General features: G+C 39.6%; 2 protein-coding genes and 1 non-coding gene across 6 annotated transcripts in view; 1 reads left to right on the plus strand and 2 right to left on the minus strand.

The window, feature by feature from the left end:
- Lrrc36 (leucine rich repeat containing 36) overlaps positions 1–16,553 on the minus strand; it is a 71,033-nt gene extending 54,480 nt beyond the window's left edge. For 3 of the 4 annotated variants that reach the window (XM_052729286.1, XM_052729285.1, XM_052729284.1), the window contains exon 1: positions 16,454–16,552. In XM_052729286.1, the coding sequence (XP_052585246.1) occupies positions 16,454–16,523 (70 nt within the window). In that variant the 5' untranslated portion in view covers positions 16,524–16,552. Of the gene's footprint in view, positions 1–16,453 lie in introns of all 4 variants that reach the window. The other variant, XM_052729287.1, reaches the window with a different exon arrangement.
- LOC128104899 (U6 spliceosomal RNA) lies at positions 13,514–13,620 on the minus strand. Its single transcript, XR_008216175.1, has one exon. It is a non-coding gene; the product is annotated as a U6 spliceosomal RNA (small nuclear RNA).
- Positions 16,554–16,604: 51 nt separating the features above from the next.
- The window catches only part of Kctd19 (potassium channel tetramerization domain containing 19), a 37,512-nt gene continuing 33,899 nt past the window's right edge, over positions 16,605–20,217 (plus strand). Inside the window, exon 1 of the mRNA XM_052729283.1 lies at positions 16,605–16,710. Coding sequence (XP_052585243.1) covers positions 16,708–16,710 — 3 coding nt within the window. The 5' untranslated portion in view covers positions 16,605–16,707. The remainder of the gene's footprint in view (positions 16,711–20,217) is intronic.

A 20,217-nucleotide genomic window follows, 5' to 3' on the forward strand; every position in this document is an offset into this window, starting at 1 on the left:
TGTGATGTGTGTGTTTTCTTTTCAGTGCTAAGGAACAAACACAGGGTCTCATGTATATACTAGACAAGTTTTCTACCACTGAGGTACATCCCTCCCCTGTCAATAATGTAAAATAATCTTAAGACCAAAATAAAAGATAATTGCTGAAAGCTATAAATTAGAATTAGGAAAATCCAGAAAAGAAATTGGAAAGAAAAAGAAGTTTTGAAAACATTGAAGACAAAACTCCAGAAATAAAGTTTAAGTTGAATTAAAAGGCCATTTTAGAAATGAAGACTAAAGAATGAAAACAAGGAGTGTGGGAAGATGGATCAGTAGACAAAGTGCTTGTCATGAAGCACAAGGAATTGAGTTCAATCCCCATCATCCATTAAAAAAAAAAATCAGGCATGGAGGCTAGTACCTGTCATTCCAGTGCTGGGAAGGTGGAAACAAGAAGACTCTTGGGGCTTGCAAGCCAGCCTGTCTTGCTGAATGAGCAAGACTCAAGTTCAATGCAAGATCCTGTCTCAAAAAAATGAGTACTTGAAGAATATACCCTTTGTCAACCTCTGACCTCCACACACATGCATGCACACCTGTACAACACACATACACATAAAAAGAGAGGAAAGCATAAAAACAAGAAGAAAAAGCAGGGTGCTAGTGGTGAATGCCTTTAATCCCAGAACTTGAGAGGCAGAGGCAGGCAGATCTCTGTGAGTTTGAGGCCAGCCTGGTCTATAGAGCAAGTTCCAGGACAACCAGGATTACACAGAGAAATCCTATCTCAAAATAAAAAAAACAAAAACAAAACAAAAGAACAAAAAAATTTAAAATAATAGGACAGTTCTACTTCTGACTATATTTTTTATCCAAACAACTGAAAGCAAGGGCTGAAACACATTCTTGTACCTCAGTGTTCATAGAAGCATTATTCATAATTAGCCCCAAAGTAGAAAAAATGCCAGTGTTCGTCCATGGACTGATAAGCAAAATATGTAATATACATAAAAAAATCTGGTTAGACTTAAAAAAGAAGGAAATCCTGATATATTCTATAGCACTAATGACTTTGAATAATTTATGTTAAATCAAATAAGCCATGCACAAAGGACAAATTCTGAATTCCATTTGTACATGGTGTACTGCCTTGCATGAGCCCCAAAGCAATAGGACACCTACTGATAGACTAAAACCTCTGAAACCATGAGCTAAAATAAGCCTTATCTCCTTATAAGTTGATTTACTTTCTCATTACAGTAATGGGGAGATAATTAACATAGTGGGAGAAACTATTTGCTAAATATGTACTCCAATAAAGAATAAGTATATATCCAAAATATACCAAAAACTCTTTAAGTTCAACAATAATAAAATAATTTTTTAAAGTGGAAATAAGCGGAAAGACCTGGACAAATAATTCACCCCAAAATACGTGTGTGTGTGTGTGTGTGTGTGTGTGTGTGTGTGTGTGGCAAAAACTGAAAACTGTTCAACATCTTAAGTCATTAGGAAATAGCAAATTGAAAAAAATGAGATACCACTGCATGTTAAAATTGCCAAAATCCAAAATACTGACACTAAATGTTAATGAGATTGTGGGGCAACTGGAATTTCATTGTTGGCTAGCATGCAAATGCTACAGATACCACTGAAGACAGTTTGCTTCTTTTTTTAAACATAAAAACAGGTTATAATTTAAGAGTCCAGGGTTATTTGAAACAGGAAAATATTTTCTCTGTAGAAAATAGTAAAAATGAGCCGGGTGGTGGTGGCGCACGCCTTTAATTCCAGCACTCGGGAGGCAGAGGCAGGTGGATCTCTGTGAGTTCGAGGCCAGCCTGGTCTCCAAAGTTCCAGGAAAGGCACAAAGCTACACAGAGAAACCCTGTCTCGAAAAAACCAAAAAAAAAAAAAATAGTAAAAATGATAACATTTCCCAATAAGCCCTTTTAAGCCAAATAATAGCTGAATTATACATATAAATATTGATTAGATTCTGGGATACAGAAGAAACCTATCTTCATCTGTTCAGAGAGCTATGTTTTACTTAGGTTGTGTAAGTGAGATTCCTATTCATCTTCCCCTTTACTGTTTGATTTAATGGCAGACATTTTTCTATAGGCTAATCCATAATCTAAAAGATTTTAGCCTCCCCTCCTGAAAGTACGTACAGCCAGCATATTCTCTCATCAGCTTGATATGGTACAAATTCTTATCCTAATAGTGAAATGTTTCACTAAAGCTTGCCCAGTGATTGGGCAAAACCAAAACTTATTATAAGTCATAGTCATCCTAGGATCCTCCCTGCTAGGTAGCCTCCCTCGATCTGTGGGTTGCAGTCTGATTGTCCTTTGCTTTATATCTAGTTTCCACTTATGAGTGAGTACATACCATGTTTGTCCTTCTGAGTCTGGGTTACCTCACCCATTTTAAAAGAACCACATTTTCTTAATCCATTCTTCAGTTGACAGGCATCTAGGTTGTTTCCAGGTTCTGCCTATTATGAATAATGCTGCTATGAACATAGTTGAGCATGTGTCCTTGTGGTATGATTGAGCATTCCTTGGGTATATGTCCAAAAGTGGTATGGCTGGGTCTTGAGGTAGATTGATTCCCAACTTTCTGAGAAACCGCCATACTGATTTCTACAGTGATTATACACATTTGCACTCCCACCAACAGTGGAGGAGTATTCCCCTTGCTCTGTATCCTCTCCAACATAGACTGTCATTAATGGTTTTGATCATAGCCATTCTGACAGGTGTAAGGTGGTATCTCAGAGTGATTTTGATTTGCATTTCTCTGATGACTAAGGATGTTGAGCATTTCCTTAAATGTCTTTCAGCCATTTGGGATTCTTCTTTTGAGGATTCTGTTTAGCTCTGTAGCCCATTTTTTAATTGGATTGTTCAGTATTTTAATGTCTAGTTTCGTGAGTTCTTTACATACTTTGGAAATCAGTCCTCTGTCAGATGTGGGGTTGGTGAAGATCTTTTCCAATTCTGTAGGCTGTCTTTTTGTCTTATTGACCATGTCTTTTGCCCTACAAAACCTTCTCAGTTTCAAGAGGTCCTATTTATTAATTGTTGCTCTTAGTGTCTGTGCTACTGGCGTTACATTTAGGAAGTGGTCTTGTGTACCAATGCATTCAAGAGTACTTCCTACTTTCTCTTCTATCAAGTTCAGTGTAACTGGATTTATGTTGAAGTCTTTGGTCCACTTGGACTTGAGTTTTGTGCATGGTGACAGATAAGGATCTATTTGCAATCTTTTACATGTTGATATCCAGTTATGCCAGCACCATTTGTTGAAGATTCTTTTTTCCATTGTATAGTTTTGGCTTCTTTGTCAAAAATCAGATGTTCATATGTGTGTGGATTAATGTTAGGGTCTTCATTTCGAGTCCATTGGTCCATATGTCAGTTTTTATGCCAGTACCAAGCTATTTTTATTACTATAGCTCTATAGTAGAGCTTGAGGTCAGGGATGGTGATGTCTCCAGAGGTTGCTTTATTGTATAGGATTCTTTTAGCTATCCTGGGTTTTTTGTTTTTCTATATGAAGTTGAGTATTGTTCTTTCCCAGTCTGTGAAGAAATGTGTTGGGATTTTGATGGGGATGGCATTGATTCTGTAAATTGCTTTTGGTAAGATTGTCATTTTTACTATGTTAATCCTACCTATCCATGAGCATGGGAGATATTTCCATTTTCTGATATCTTCTTCAATTTCTTTCTTCAGAGACTTAAAGTTCTTATCATACAGGTCCTTCACATGTTTAGTTAGTGTTACCCCAAGGTATTTAATATTATTTGTGGCTATTGTAAAGGGTGATATTTCTCTGATTTCTTTCTCAGCCCTTTTATCACTTGTATATAGGAGGGCTACTGATTTTTTTGAGTTGATCTTGTATCCTGCCCCATTACTGAAGGAGTTTATCAGCTGTAGGAGTTCCCTGGTAGAATTTTTGGGGTCATTTATGTATACTATCATATCGTCTGCAAACAGTGAGACTTTGACTTCTTCCTTTCCAATTTGTATCTCCTTGATCTCTTTTTGTTGTCTTATCACTCTAGCTAAAACTTCAAGTATTATACTGAATAAATATGGAGAGAGTGGACAGCCTTGTCTTGTTCCTGATTTTAGTGGAATTGCTTTGAGTTTCTCTCCGTTTAATTTGATGGTGGCTGTTGGCTTGCTGTAAATTGCCTTTATTATGTTTAGCTATGTTCCTTGTATTCCTGATCTCTCTAAGACCTTAATCATGAAGGGGTGTTGGATTTTGTCAAAGGCTTTTTCAGCGTCTAATGAGATGATCATGTTTTTTTTTTTTTGGTTGGTTGGTTGTTGTTGTTTATATGGTGTATTACATTGACAGATTTTCATATATTGAACAATCCTTGCATCCCTGGGATGAAGCCTACTTGGTCATGGTGGATAATTTTTTTGATGTGTTCTTGGATTCAGTTTGCCAATATTTTGTTGAGTATTTTTGCATCAATGTTCATGAGGGAGATTGGTCTGTAATTCTCTTTCTTTGTTGCATCTTTGCGTGGTTTGGGTATCAGGGTAACTGTAGCCTCATACAAAGAGTTTGGTAATGTTCCTTCTGTTTCTATTGTGTGGAACAATTTGAAGAGTATTGGAATTAGCTCTTCTTTGAAAATCTGGTAGAATTCTGTGCTGAAACCATCTGGTCCTGGGCTTTTTTTGGTTGGGAGACTTTTAATGACTTTCTATTTTCTTAGGGGTTATTGGTCTATTTAAATAGTTTATCTGGTCTTGATTTAACTTTGGTATGTGGTACCTATCCAGAAAACTGTCCATTTCTTTCAGATTTTCCAATTTTGTGGAGTACAGGTTTTTGAAGTATGACCTGATGATTCTCTGGATTTCCTCGTTGTCTGTTGTTATGTCTCCCTTTTCATTTCTGATTTTGTTAATTTGGATTCTCTCTCTCTCTCTCTCTCTCTCTCTCTCTCTGCCTTTTGGTTAATTTGGATGGGGGTTTATCTATCTTGTTGATTTTTGTCAAAGAACCAACTCTTTGTTTTGTTGATTCTTTGTATTGTTCTCTTTGTTTCTATTTCATTTATTTCAGCCCTCAATTTGATTATTTCCTGGCATCTATTCCTCCTAGGTGAGTTTGTTTCTTTTTGTTCTAGAGATTTCAGGTGTGCTGTTAAGTCATTAGTATGAAATTTCTCCAACTTCTTTATGTGTACATTTAGTGCTATGAATTTCCTTTTAGTACTGCTTTCATAGTGTCCCATAAATTTTGGTATGTTGTACTTTCAGTTTCATTGAATTCTAGGAAATCTTTAATTTCTTTCTTTATTTCTTCCTTGACCCATTGGTGCTTCAGTTGGGCATTATTCAGTTCCCATGAGATTGTAGATTTTCTATAGTTTTTGTTGTTGTTGAAATCTAACTTTGGGGCATGGTGGTCTGGTAAAATACAGATATTCCAATGCTTTTGTATCTGTTGAGATTTGCTTTGTGACCAAGCATGTGATCAATTTTCGAGAAGGTTCCATGGGGTGCTGGGAAGAAAGTATATTCTTTTGTGTTAGGGTGGAATGTTCTGTAGATACCTATTAAGTCCATTTGAGTCATAACATCTGTTAGGTCTTTTATTTCTCTGTTAAGTTTCAATTTGGTAGACCTGTCCATTGGTGAGAGTGGGGTATTGAAGACTCCCACTACTAGTGTGTGGGGTTTGATGTGCGATTTAAGCTTTAGTAATGTTTCTTTTACAAATGTGTGTGCCTTTGTATTTGGGGCATAAATGTTCAGAATTGAGACTTCATCTTGGTGGATTTTTCCCTGTGATAAATATGTAATGTCCTTCCCAATCTCTTTCGATTGATTTTAGTTTGAAGTCTATTTTATTCGATATTAAGATAGCTACACCAGCTTGTTTCTTAAGTCCATTTGATTGGAAAGCCTTTTCCCAGCCTTTTACTCTGAGGTAGTGTCTGTCTTTGAAGTTTGGGTGTGTTTCTTGTATGCAGCAGAAGGATGGATCTTGTTTTCCTATCCATTCTGTTAGCCTATGTCTTTTTATAGGTGAGTTGAGACCATTGATATTGATGGATATTAATGACCAGTGATTGTTATTTTCTGTGTTTCCCTTCTTTGGAATTTGTTGGTGTGGGATTATCTATAGCCTGAGTTTTCATGAGTGTGTTTAATTTCCTTAGGTTGGATTTTTCCTTCTAGTGCTTTCTGTAGATTTGTGGATAGTTATTGTTTAAATCTGGTTTTATCATGGAATATTTTGTTTACTTCGTCTATGGTGATTGAGAGTTTTGCTGGGTATAATAGTCTGGGTTGGCATCTGTGGTCTCTTAGTGTCTGCATAACATTTGTCCAGGACCTTCTAGCTTTCATAGTCTCCATTGAGAAGACTGGTGTTATTCTGATGGGTCTGCCTTTATATGTTACTTGGCCTTTTTCCTTTGCGGCTCTTAATATTTTTTCTTTGTTCTGTATGTTTAGTGGTTTGATTATTATGTGGCGAGGGGCCTTTTTTTTTTTTTTTTTTTTTTTTTGATCCAGCCTATTTGGTGTTCTGTAAGCTTCTTGTATCTTCATAGGTATTTCTTTCTCTAGGTTGGGAAAGTTTTCTTCTATGATTTTGTTGAATATATCTTCTGTGCCTTTAAGTTTGTATTCTTCTCCTTCTATCCCTATTATTCTTAGGTTTGGTCTTTTCATGGTGTCCCAAATTTCCTGGACGTTTTGTGTTAAGGCACTTTTGTCTTTAGTGTTTTCTTTGACTAACGAATCTATTTTCTCTATTGTGTCTTCAACATCAGAGATTCTCTGTTGCATCTCTTGCATTCTGTTGGTTATGCGTGCATCTGTAGTTCCTGTTTGTTTAGTCAGATTTTCTATTTCCAGCATTCCCTCAGTTTGTGTCTTCTTTATTGTCTCTATTTTGATTTTCAAATCACGAACTGTTTCCTTTCTTTGATTTCTTCCAATTTTTTTGTTTGCTTTTTCTTCCATTTCTTTAAGAGAATTTTTCATTTCCTCTTTAAGGGCCTCTATCATTTCCTTAAAGTCACTTTAGGATTGATTTCTTCTGCTTCTTCTGCGTTGATATGTTCAGGTCTTGCAGGTGTAGAACCACCAGATTCTGATGGTGTCATATAGGTCTTTATGTTGTTGCCTGTATTTTTGCACTGGCGTTTACTCATCTCTTCCTCCACTCAGTGCAGATGGTGTCTGTGTCTGAGGGTGTCTCTCTTGTTCCAATCGATAGTCTTGGTCCACTGGGAGTTCTTGGTCGAATCGGTGCTGTTGGGCTGTTTCTCCGGGAGCAGCTTAGTCCAATCGATGTTAGTGGGTTCTGTCTCAGGGAGCAGCTGTTCCCAATTGGTGCAGGGTGGGCTTATGGCTCCAGTGGTTGTTGGTGTCGAGTGGGATGGTTTTCTTGGTGAGGGGGCAGGGAAAGAGGCCACTGTCCAGTCCCTGGGGCTCCAATGGTTGTTCCCAGTCAGTGCAGGTTGGGCTTATGACTCCGTGGTTGTTGGGTTTGCAGGGGCTGTTCCCAGTCGGTGTAAGGTGGGCTTATGACTCTGGTGATCTGGTTTGGTGGATGAATGGCTCTTTCTCTTGCATTCTCTGGTCGTGATCTGCTTGCTCGCCAACTCCTCAACTGATCTTGTTTCCCAGTTTGGCATTTTTAAAAAGCTGAACATTCCTTTCCATATTATCTAGCACTTACACTCTTTGGTATTTATTCACATAAGTTGAAACTTTATGTCTATACAAAAACTGCACACAGATGTTTATAGAAAGTTTAATCATGGTTGCCAAAACTTGGAAGCAACCAAGATGCTCTGAATACCTAAATATATAAGTAAACCATGGTATATCCACATGGTATATAGAACACATTTAGCTATAAGAAGGAGTAACCAGAACATGCAAAGATATGGAAGGACTCTCTTTTCTTTGTAGTGCTCAGGTTGAACCTATGGTCTTATGCACACAAAGCAAGTGTTCTACTACTCAGATTTATTCCCAACCTTTTGTTTGTTTGTTTGAGACAGGGTCGTATATAGCCTAGGCTGGCCTTGAACTCCTGAGCCTCCTGCTACCATTTCCCAAATATTGGGATTATAAATATGTGCCACCATACTCAGCTGGATAGGGAATAACCTTAAGTATATATTGTTATGTGAAAGATACCAGCCTGTTATATAGTGTGTGATTCCAACTTCGTGACATTCTGAAAAAGGCAACAGTGAAAGTATCATTGATTTACTTATATATTTACTTATTTAGAACATCTTGTATGCTTCCAAGTTTTGGCAACCATGAATAAGATTTCTATAAACATCTGTGTACAGTATAGACATAAAGTTTCACCTTATGTGAATAAATACCAAAGAGTGTGAGTGCTAGATAATATGGAAAGGAATGTTCAGTGGTAGAGAAAGGCATACTCTATGCACTTGAGAGCCAAGGCAGGAAGATCACAAGTCTGATAGACCATTTTAGGCTGTATATTTAGCATAAGACCAGCTGGGCTATGCATAGTCAGGCCCTGTATCAAGCAAGCAAGCAAGATTAGAGGCTGTCAGGAGTTTGGGATAGGTGAGAAATAAATAGATGAGATCCAGCAGTTATTTATTTATTTTTAACGTTTATTTTTATTTTTTATATATGAGTGTCTTGCCTGTACATCATGTGTGTGCAGTGCCCACAGAGACCAGAAGAGGGTGTTGCATACCCCTGGGACTGAAATTACAGATGGTGGTAAACTGCCATATGGATTCTGGGAATTGAACTTGAGTCTTCTGTAAGAGCAACCTGTAAGAGCTCTTAACCCCTAAGCCATCTATCCATTTCCTATTTAATTATTTTAAAGCACTGTTAAAAATTACAGAACTATACAACACAGAGTTGAACCCTAATGTAAACTGCAGACTTCAGCTAAAAATGTATCAATATTAGTTAAATTATAACAGCTGTATCACACTGAAAGATTATTACTAATAAGAGAAGCTTGAGGCTAGGGGATAAATGTAAGTTGAGAAAAGTATATGGGAACTCTGCATTTTATGTTCAAATTCTCTGTAAACCTAAAACTGTCCTAAAAATAAAGTCTTTTAATAAAGAATAATGAATTATTGATACATGCTAAAATATAGATAAACCTCCAAAAATATGACAGACAGAAAAGACATATTATTCCATTTATAGGAAATATCCAGAAGAAGCAAATTCACAAAGAGAGAAATCAGATTAGTGTGATTGCTAGTGGCTAGGAAAGTGGGAAATACAGAGTGATTTCTTTTCTTTTTTTTTTTTTTTCCGAGACAGGGTTTCTCTGTGTAGTTTTGATGCCTGTCCTGGAACTCGCTCTGTAGACTAGGCTGGCCTTGAACTCACAGAGATCCCCCTGCCTCTGCCTCCCGCGTGCTGGGATTAAAAGTGTGCACCACCACCGCCCGGCCAGAATGATTTTCTAATAGGTCAATGAAAACATTCTGGAACTACATAGTGGAAATGATTATTGTCCTAGTTAGCATTAACTGTCAATTTAAAGACAGCCTCAGTTAAAAATTTGCCTAGATCAGATTTGCTTGTGGAAAATCTGTGGAGGACTTTATTGATTATTAATTGATGTAGGAGGGCTCTAGGCAGGTTGTCCTTGGCTGAGTAAGAAAGCTAATTAGAAAGCTGAGTAAGAAGCAAAAAGTGAACCAGTAAGCAGTGTTCCTCCACAGCTCCTGCCTCCAGGTCCCTACTTTGAGTTCCCTCAACAATTAATTGTGACCTGGGAGTATAAGTCACATAAACCAACAACAAAAAGCAAAGTAGAATAGTTATACAACTCTCCAAATGTACTAAAGAACCTTGACTTGTATACCTTAAAATGGTGAGTTTTATAGTATGTGAATATCTTTTTTTTTTTTTTTTTGTTTTTCGAGACAGGGTTTCTCTGTGTAGCTTTGCACCTTTCCTGGAACTCACTTGGTAGCCCAGGCTGGCCTCGAACTCACAGAGATCCGCCTGGCTCTGCCTCCCGAGTGCTGGGATTAAAGGCGTGCGCCACCATCGCCCGGCTGTGAATATCTTTTTAAAGTACAAAAAAATTGTCCTAACTTTGACTACAGTGTATTGGTAACTTTATGATACATAATAATCTAATACCCTAAGATTCTTCTATTGTGAGAAAAGCTAAGAGCAATTAGTGATACCATCAATGATCTGCAGAATTTCTCACGGTTTTCACAGTAGCCTCATTTGAAGAATAGACAAAGGGAAACCAGGATTATCATTCAATTAATAAACTGTCACAGAGGCATGTATTCTTTTATGATTTGTATGAGGTGTAGGCTGTAAGAACATGTGCATTTGGTTTTAACCCTCATAAAGTGTTAACTGCAAATATATCAGAGAACTTATCAAACACTGTGTTATCATAGATATTAATAACCCTTGAATAGGGGTTGGAGAGATGGCTCAGTGGTTAAGAGCACTGACTACTCTTCCAGAGGACCCACGTTCTATTCCCAGCACCCACATGGCAGCTCACTTCAGTTCTAGTGAATCCAATGCCTTCTGGCCTCCTCTGGCACCAGGCACACATGTGGTGCACAGCCACACACGTGGTTCACAGACACACATGCAGGCAAAGAATTTATAAACATCAAAATAAAATACATTTGAGGTACATGCCTCAGTGGGTAAACACTAATTTTAATTGTAAAAACAAAACCTCCCCGGGCAGTGGTGGCGCACGCCTTTAATCCCAGCACTCGAGAGGCAGAGGCAGGTGGATCTCTGTGAGTTCGAGGCCAGCCTGGGCTACAGAGTGAGTTCCAGGAAAGGTGCAAAGCTACACAGAGAAACCCTGTCTTGAAAAACAAAAAACAAACAAACAAAAAAAAAACACCTCAAGTAATCTCTCTCTAAAAAGCCTTGAAAACAGAAAGGAGAACAGGGGAGCTGGGGAGTAGGAAGGAGATCAATGTGTGGCAGACAAGGGGATAGGTGAGAGGAAGAAGTTCACAGAAACAATGGATGCAAATGCCTTAACAAAGCCTATTAATTTCTCTCCCAATTTTTTAAACTAATAAAAAATAAAACTAAAGGGAAAAAAGAGAACCATTTACAGCTATACTTGGAAATTGAATTAATAACCTATCATATAGCTTGTTTCTAATGACAATAAAAGCATTTCAAACAAATAAAGCTTTAAAAATGTCTTCAGGAATAAAAGTGAAAAGACCTCCTATTAGCATCAATTATGATAATAAGCACAATGGATTAGAACACACCAAATATTCTTGAATCGATGATTCTGAGAAAGTAAAGCAGCCCTCATTAGTTACCTTTAAAGGGTGTTAATAAATAAACTCACTTTTAAAACTGGGTGAAACAACAAAAAAAAAAATCAAACTTCCATCTTACCTTTCCTACAGAACTGGTACCACAATAGTAAAAGGTTGGTGTGGAGATTTTTGTCTTTACAGAATTATTGCAGCTAGTAAAGAACAATGGAATTTCTGTAATGCCTAATGAATCAATGGACATGGGCAATCATGTTCAATGGCTACCCAAAATATAAAGAACATTAGGCATTACATACTTCCTTCCAGAAGTATACAGTGTTATCCATGAAGCAGTTGTGTGAAAAAGGCACACACATATCAAACTTGAAGCTGATTAAATCTCATATAACCACTAATTAGGCAATGCAGGAAACAAGAAAAAATGACAGACATCTTAGGGATAATATAGCAAGTAAAGTCCAGATTGCAATGAACTCTTCAAAACAAATGATGTACGTTTCCTCAAATATGATGAAAATTCAAGGAAAAAAGTAGGGAGATTTTAGATAAAATTTAAAACATATATCAGCAAACTAGCATATGCACTTCATATAGATATTTTTAAAAAATTATGTCCCAATGGGAAAAATGATAATGCTGATTGAATACTTGATATTAGGGGAGTTATTATAGCTAGGCATGGTGGCACACACCTTTAATACCAGCACTCTGGAGACAGAGTTCAAAACCAGTCTGGTCTGCACAGTGAGCTCTAGGCAGGCCAAGGCTACATGAATGAGACCTTGCTTCAAACTGCACCCCCCTCCACAGAGAAGTTATTATTGGGGCTCGAGATGCAATCCAGTGGTAGAGTGCCTAGCATGTATAAGGCTCTGGATTATAAGGCTCTAAACAACACACACACACACACACACACACACACACACACACACACACACACGCACAGGTTACTGCTCTACTTAAAGTACAACGTATTAGAAGTCTGAGGTAGTACTTGAGATACTATATTAGATAAGATCGTGGGAGTGGCCCAGAAAGAAATGTATTCTGTAGAAAATGTAACAATACTGTTACATTTAAAGATATTTTATAGGCAATTAAAAATGAACAGAACAAGCTGGGCAGTGGTGGTGCATGCATGCTCTTAATCCTAGCACTTGGGAGGCAGAGGCAGGTGGATCTCTGTGAGTTCAAGGCCAGACTGGTCTACAGAGTAAGTTCCAGGACATCCAGGGTTATACAGAGAAACCTGTCTCAAGGAAAAAAAAAAAGAAGAAAAAGAAGGAGAAGGAGAAGAAAAGAAGAAGAGGAGGAGGATGGGGAGGAGGAGGAAGAGGAGGAGGAGGAGGAAGAGGAGGAGGAGGAAGAAGAGGAAGAGGAAGAGGAGGAGGAGGAAGAAGAGGAAGAGGAAGAGGAGGAGGAGAAGGAGAACGAGAACATTTTAAAACAAAATAAGGGCTGGAGAAATGGCTCAAAGGTTAAGAGCATTGACTGCTCTTCCAGAGGTCCTGAGTTCAATTCCCAGCAACCACATGGTGGCTCACAACCATCTATAATGAGATCTGGCGCCTTCTACTGGCGTGCAGGCATACATGCAGGCAGAGTACTGTATATATAATAAATAAATAAATCTTTAAAAAATAAAACAAAATTAATTATGGTCTAGGAAGAGAACTCAGTTTATAAAATTCTTGCCACATAAGTATGAGGACTGAAGTTTGAATCCTGGGTACCCACATAAATGTTGGGCAGATGTGGTGCTCTACTTGCAATTCTAGCACTGGAAAGGCAGAAACAGGTCATCCCAGGAGCAAGTGATTTAGATAGACTAGTCCATTTCATTAGATCTGGGTTCAATGGAGAGAGACACACTACCTCAATGTGGAGAGCAATTGAGGAAGATTTCCAATGTTATCCTTGGGTCTCCACACACATGTTCACACACCATACAGACATGAAACAAAGAAGTTGCTGTTAAATATTTTAGATTGAATATTTGGTTATTTGAGGAGTTCTTTTCTTTGAAAATACATGACAAGATATTTATGGATGAAATTATATATCTGTGATTTGCTTTGAAATAATTAGTGCAGAGGTTAAGGAGTAGGAGGATGGGTAAGGTATGAAAGAAACAGGATTGACTATAAGTGATAACTGTCGAAGTAAAGTAACAGGAGTTCATTATTCTGTTATCTCTACTCTTTTTTTTTTTTAAATATGGAACGCTTCACGAATTTGCGTGTCATCCTTGTGCAGGGGCCATGCTAATCTTCTCTGTATCGTTCCAATTTTAGTCTACGTGCTGCCGAAGCAAGCACTATCTCTACTCTTGTATACATTGGGAAATAGTCATATAAAAATTATAAAATTGCAGGGCATAGTCACATGACTTTAATCCCAACACTCAGGAGGCAGAGGCAGGTGTATCTCTGTGAGTTTAAGGCCAGTCTGGTTTACATAGTGAATTCCTGGAAGTCAGAGCTACATAGTGAGACTCTGTCTCAAAAAAAATACATAAATATAAAATAAAATAAAATGCTTATATATGTAGAGGCTATTTCTCTGTTAATAGTAATTGTCCTTAGGAAGAGGAACCAGGCCTGTAAAAAGGGAGGCAAGGTAAAGACTTACTTTTTGTTTAACAATTATAATATCTAGTATTTAGCAGCCTTTTTGTTTGTTTGTTTTGTTTTGTTGAGACAGGGTTTCTCTGTGTAGCCCTGGCTGTCCTGGAACTCACTCTGTAGGTCAGGCTGGCCTCAAACTCAGAGATCTGCCTGCCTCTGTCTCCCAAGTACTGGGATTAAAGGCGTGCATCATCACCACCTGGCTAACAGCCTTTTTCAAAAATACATAATTACTCTGCCAAATAATTATCATCAACAACACATGCTCTAGTACATTTTGCTTATGCTCTGTTCTTGACCCTATATCATACCATCCAGGTACCATTTTATGCCTGTATTCTTCTTTACAGTCATAAAAAATTCTCACTTTCACTTATTTCCTCTCTCAAACATATCATTTCCTCCTCATTCTACCTCAACATGGTTTCCTTCCTCCCTACTTCACTGAAACTCTCCTTGCCTAAGTTGTCAATGATGTACAAAGTTGTGTAATGTACAAAGGGCCAGTCTACAGACCTTTTATTTGATCTCATATATTTTTTAAAGATTTAAAAGTTTTTTATTTGGCTAGGCTTGGTGGCACACACCATTAATCCCAACACATGGGAGCCTGAGACGGATCCTTGTGAGTTTGGTGTTAGCCTAGTCTAAATAGTGAGGTCCTATCTCAAATACACCAATGTGTGTGTGTGTGTGTGTGTGTGTGTGTGTGTGAGAGAGAGAGAGAGAGAGAGAGAGAGAGAGAGAGAGAGAGAGAGAGAGAGAGAGAGAGAGAGAGTTAAAATGCCATATATTGTTCTAGCTGGAGAACCAAAGGGGTATATGACTTCTCCCACAAATACCATTATCTTTCTTTCTATCTTTTCTTCCTTCCTTCCTTCCTTCCTTCTTTCCTTCCTTCCTCCCTCCCTCCCTCTTTCTCTCTCTCTCTTTCTTTCTTTCTTTCTTTCTTTCTTTCTTTCTTTCTTTCTTTCTCAAAGACTACATCTCAAATGTGTGGATGCAGTCAGTCCTTGTACCTCAGCTTCCCTAGTAGCTGGGATTACTGGCATGCACCACTATGCCTAGCTTTGTGCCTCTCCATCAATATCAAGGTGAATCAATACTATAAAAATATTTTAATGGAAGGGAAGACACAGATGTATACCAAGCCAATGAAGTTTATTATATCTGACTTGCAAAATAGGGGTTCACAATCGTTTTGAAAAGAAAATATATGCTGTGCTGAGGATGTTGCCCAATTGGTAGAATGCTTGCCTATCATGCACTAGACTTGACTCCTCAGAACTGCATAAGACTGGGTATAGTATCAAGTTTGAGGCCAGCCTGGGTCACATGATAACCTGTCTCATACAAACATATATATTTATATATATATATGAAAGGTCTGTCTCAATTTATTCATTAATCAAACTATTATCTTTGGCTACAGAAAATTAGTAGCTTCTTTATCATTCATGTAATATTTGACTTACCAGCATGCACTAATTTTTATAACTTAAAAACAATTCTTAAATTATTAATTAAAATCCCAATATTTTCTTGTTTTACAAATGAAAAAAGTAGAGGAAGCAGGAAAGAATCTTTGTTATGGTTATAGCACAGGCTTTGGAATAAGTCTTGGATTAATAAACCCTGTCTGTACCACCAGCTCTGTGACTCTGGGCAAGAGTCTAATCTAACTTTATTGATTTGTAAAATGCGAACTATAACAGCATCTGCCTAGTAGGCTTGTTCTGGTAAGGCATTTAACACAACGAGTGGCAATAATGATACAATAAACTTATTAGGGAAGTAAGAGTTTAATAAAGAATATAGAATACCTTCCCAGCTTTCTTCCTTCTTAGACACTCAGAAAGTAACATATGTGAGTCAAACCCTGTCAGAGGCAGAGTTCAGCATCACTCAGTATTACCTTTAGGATGAAGGCAGGGCCGGGGCACTGAGCTAAATGATTGAGGGATTGCTTAGTATTTCACATAAAGCCTCTCTGAACTTTTAAAAGGGAACATCCAGATTGACCAAAGAAAGGCTGTAGTTCTTCAGTTTCTTGAGAAAGGATGATGGAATGGGGGTGTCCTTTCCCAATGCATCGCAACCTGGGAAAGCCCTCCTAGGCAGGCAGTTTAAGCGACTACCAAAATAAACATCCCTTGTGCTCCTCAACAGCGCCCACCACCACCGTTGTCCTCCCCAACACTGCCCTTCTTTCAGCATTTCCTTCCACTAATGGAGACTTCTTTCTGTCAAATTCTGTCACTTGCCACAAGGTCCGTTCCTGCCTGTTAGTACTTCACGTTCTTTTCCTTCAATTTCTCATCCTCTCTCTGCCTCAGACTATCCAGTTACTTCACGTTCGGCACCTCAGTGTAACCCTTCTGCCTCAGTTTCCTCTTTGGTGGCCTCAGGAACTGTTCCCCTGCAGTTCCCTTGGCTCTACCTTGGGCTCCCAAGGATTCCACCACAGTTTCCTCTCAGCCTCTGACCCACGCTCCCGACCCACACCCTCCCGGCTAGGCCCTACCGGGCTGCTCCAGGGTCAGCGCCCCCAGGCGGCGGAGGCCCTCCTCGTCCAGATCCCATTGCTCCGCCATTCGCGCCCGCCGCTCACCTGCCACCGCTCGCGAGACCGCCCCGCGCTCGCCAGGCCCCGCCCCCTCGCGCCAGGCCCCGCCCCGCCCCGGGCCTCGCCCCTCCCACTTGCAGAGGCCCTTGGTTCTCTAGGTGCCGTTAGAGGGCGGGTCGCGCGCCTGTCCGCCTGCCACAGAAGTTAGGACTATGGTATGGAGCGCGTCCCTGAGAAGGGCGCCCAAACCACTGAGGTGGCGAACGGGGGAGTTGGTGCCCGGCATGACGGCCTCGGGGATAGGGAGCTGACTCTGGGATATGAGGGTCGGGAGGCGGCCCTGGTTTAGAAGAATCTGGGGAGGGTGTGTATGAGTGAGCAGTTGAGAGAACGAGCTGCCTTTAGGGATGAACTGCTTCTTCCACAGCTCTGAGGATTTGAGGGGCGCCAGGTTTGAGGGGTGGAGGGGGTGTGTCTCTCTGAAGGATGGAGGCCTTTGTACCTTAAAACCCATGTTCGTTCTAGATACTGAGCAAGATGGGAATGACATTTAAAGGGGAGAATCCAGATCTGACAGTTGTGGGGGCGGGGCAGATTTTGGAGGCCTGCTGGGAACTCCTGAAGGTCAGAGAACTTGGCTCTGAGGAGTTGAGTCCTGTCTTCAGGGCACTGGGGTTCTGTCGCTCTAATTTGATTTGGAAGAAGGTTGTATGGAAATGAGATACTCTGTAGGATGGAGTTGGGGTGGCTGAAAAACGGTCTTACTTCCTGTAGTCGGTCTAGCAAGAAGCCGTTTTTTCAAGTACAATCTGCTGATGGCTGGAGGCTCTCCCACAGGCAGAATAAATCCCTGAACAGTCTTTGGGGAAGAAAGCTCTGGGAAAAACAGCTACATTCCTAACTTTTACCAGGAAGCATCCCTTGAGAGTCCTCCCGTGGGTGACACATGTGGAAGCAAATACTTGAACCAAGTCCCTGTCCTTTAATAAGCAGAACTCAGCCTCCAAGGACCAGGTTTACTTTAGCATCCAAGTATGCCAAAATCGGCATGCACACGTGTCTCTGGTGATAAAGAATGTAATTCTGACATTTTCAGGAAAATGGATGGAACTGGAGATAAAATTCCCTTGTGTATATCTACTACATTTCCTTCATCCATCTGTTGATGGGCTTCTAATCTGGTTCCATACCTGGGCTATTATGAATAGTGCAGTAATAAACGTGGATATGCAACTATAGCTATGGCATGCTTTATCTATGGATATTCTTCAGGTATGTCGTGGTTAATCTTCATGGCCAACCTGACCAGAGTTGGAATTACCTAAGAGGCACTTTTCTAGGTATATCTGTGAGACTATTTCTAGAGAAATTTAAACAAGGAAGGAAGAGCTGCTCTGAATGTGGCAGCACCATCTCATCATGGTCTATGGTAGCTGCCTGAATGAAAAGGAGGAAGGAGCACCAGCATTCTTCTGCTTTCTGGTCTTCCCAGATGTGAGGAGTCCTAGCTTCATGCTTCTGCTCCCATGAACTCTGTCACACCTCTCTGCCCTGCTGGACTGAATGGTTTTAAACTGTGAGCCAAAACAAATCCTTAAGTTACTTTTACTGTTATTACATGTGTATGTGTGGGTGCTGCATGCACATGCCATGGCACACATGGAGAGGTCAGAGGACAACTCTGTGGAGTCAGTTCTTTTCTTCCAGTTTGACATGGGTCCCAAGGATTAATAAACTCAGGTCACCAGGCTTGTATAGTAAGTGCCTTTACCCACAGAGCCATCTGGTGGCCCCTTAAATTGCTTTATACAAATACAAAGTATTTTACCACAGCATTGAGAAAAATAACTAATACAAGGTATATATCCATGAGTGGTATTAGTTGAGTGGTGTAATTGGATCATATGGTATTTCTATGTTTACTGTTTTAGAATCCTCCATACAGATTTCTGTAGTGGCAGCCCCATTTTAGCATTTGTTGTTGTTTTGTTGTTGTTGTTGTTATTGTAAAATTTAATATTATCACTTTTTTTTTTTTGGTTTTGGTTTTTCAAGACAGGGGTTCTCTGTGTAGTTTTGGTGCCTGTCCTGGATCTCGCTCTGTAGACCAGGCTGGCCTCTAACTCTCAGAGATCCGCCTGGCTCTGTCTGGGATTAAAGGCGTGAAGCAGTTTTATCACTTTTATTGTTTATGCGTATGTGCATATGCACATGATGTGTGCAGGTGCCCTTGGAGGCCAAAAGAAGGTGCTTCATTCCCTAAAGCTGTAGTTACAGGTGGATGTGAGGTGCTCAACATGAGTACTGGGAATTGAGCTACAGTCCTCTGGAAGAGCAAAACATGTTTGTTTTAGTTTTTTGAGACAGTGTTTCTCTCTGCTGGGATTAAAGATGTGCGTCACCACCACCCAGCGGAACAAGTGTTCTTAACCATTGAGCCATCTCTTTTTTTTTTTTTTTTGTTTTTTTTGTTTTTTTTGTTTTTTTCGAGACAGGGTTTCTCTGTGTAGCTTTGCGCCTTTCCTGGGACTCGCTTTGGAGACCAGGCTGGCCTCGAACTCACAGAGATCCGCCTGGCTCTGCCTCCCGAGTGCTGGGATTAAAGGCGTGCGCCACCACCGCCCGGCTTGAGCCATCTCTTTAGCCCCAATTTGGTGTTGTTTTCTTGAAGGATAGTCATTCTCACTCAGTGCGATGGACTTTTAGTGCAGTTTTAATTAGGGTTTTAGGGTGTTGAACACTTTCTCAAATAGTTACTGGCCATCTTATCTCACCCTTTGAAGAACTATCACTTCAGTTCTATTTATTGACCCGATGACTTGTTTTTCAGGTACTTGAATTTTGGAGTTTTTTCTTTTTAAGATTTTATATATATATATATATATATATATATATATATAAAGCCAGATGTGGTGGCACAGGCCTTTGATCTCAGCTCTTGGGAGGCAGAGGCAGGTAGATTTCTGAGTTTGAGGCCAGCCTGGTTTACAAAGTGAGTTCGAGGCATGCAGGTAATACACATATATATGTGCAAACAAAACACATAACTTTTTTGTTGTTGTTTTGTTTGTTGAGACAGTTTTCCTGCAGAACCCTGACTTTCATTATATAGCCCTGGCTAGCCTGGAACTCACAGAGATAAGAGATAACAAATCCACCTGCCTCTGCCTCCTGAGAACTGGAATTAAAGATGTACATCACCAGAAGGCTGATTTACCGTGTGTGTGTGTGTGTGTGTGTGTGTGTGTGGTTTTCTGAGATAGGGTTTCAGTACTGGCTGTATAACAGTCCTGGCTGTCCTGGCATCTGCTTTGTAGACCAGACTGGCCTCAAACTCATAGAGATCCACCTGCCTCTACCTCCCAAGTGCTAGAATTAAAGGCATGTGCCACCACTGCCCAGCTGATTTACCATTTTAATAAGTATAATTCAGTGATCTTATGTTTTCAGAGTTGTGCAATCACCACCACAAACAACTGTAGAATGTTTTTATCTTCCTTTAATTTATACCCATTCTTAGTCTCCCAGCCCTAAATAACCATTAATCTACTTTATGTCTCTGTAAATTTGCCTTTTCTTCACATTATGTGCTTTGTTTTTCTTAACATAACTTTCAAGGTCAATCTATGTTCCTTTTTATTAATAACATTTCAATGAGTCAGACCTGGAAGCACACGTCTTTAATTCCGGCACTTGGGAGGCAGAAACAAGTGCATCTCTGA

The sequence above is a fragment of the Peromyscus californicus genome, unplaced genomic scaffold, assembly GCF_007827085.1.
Source record: "Peromyscus californicus insignis strain IS unplaced genomic scaffold, ASM782708v3 Scaffold_8__1_contigs__length_139910024, whole genome shotgun sequence".
Classification (NCBI taxonomy): domain Eukaryota; kingdom Metazoa; phylum Chordata; class Mammalia; order Rodentia; family Cricetidae; genus Peromyscus; species Peromyscus californicus.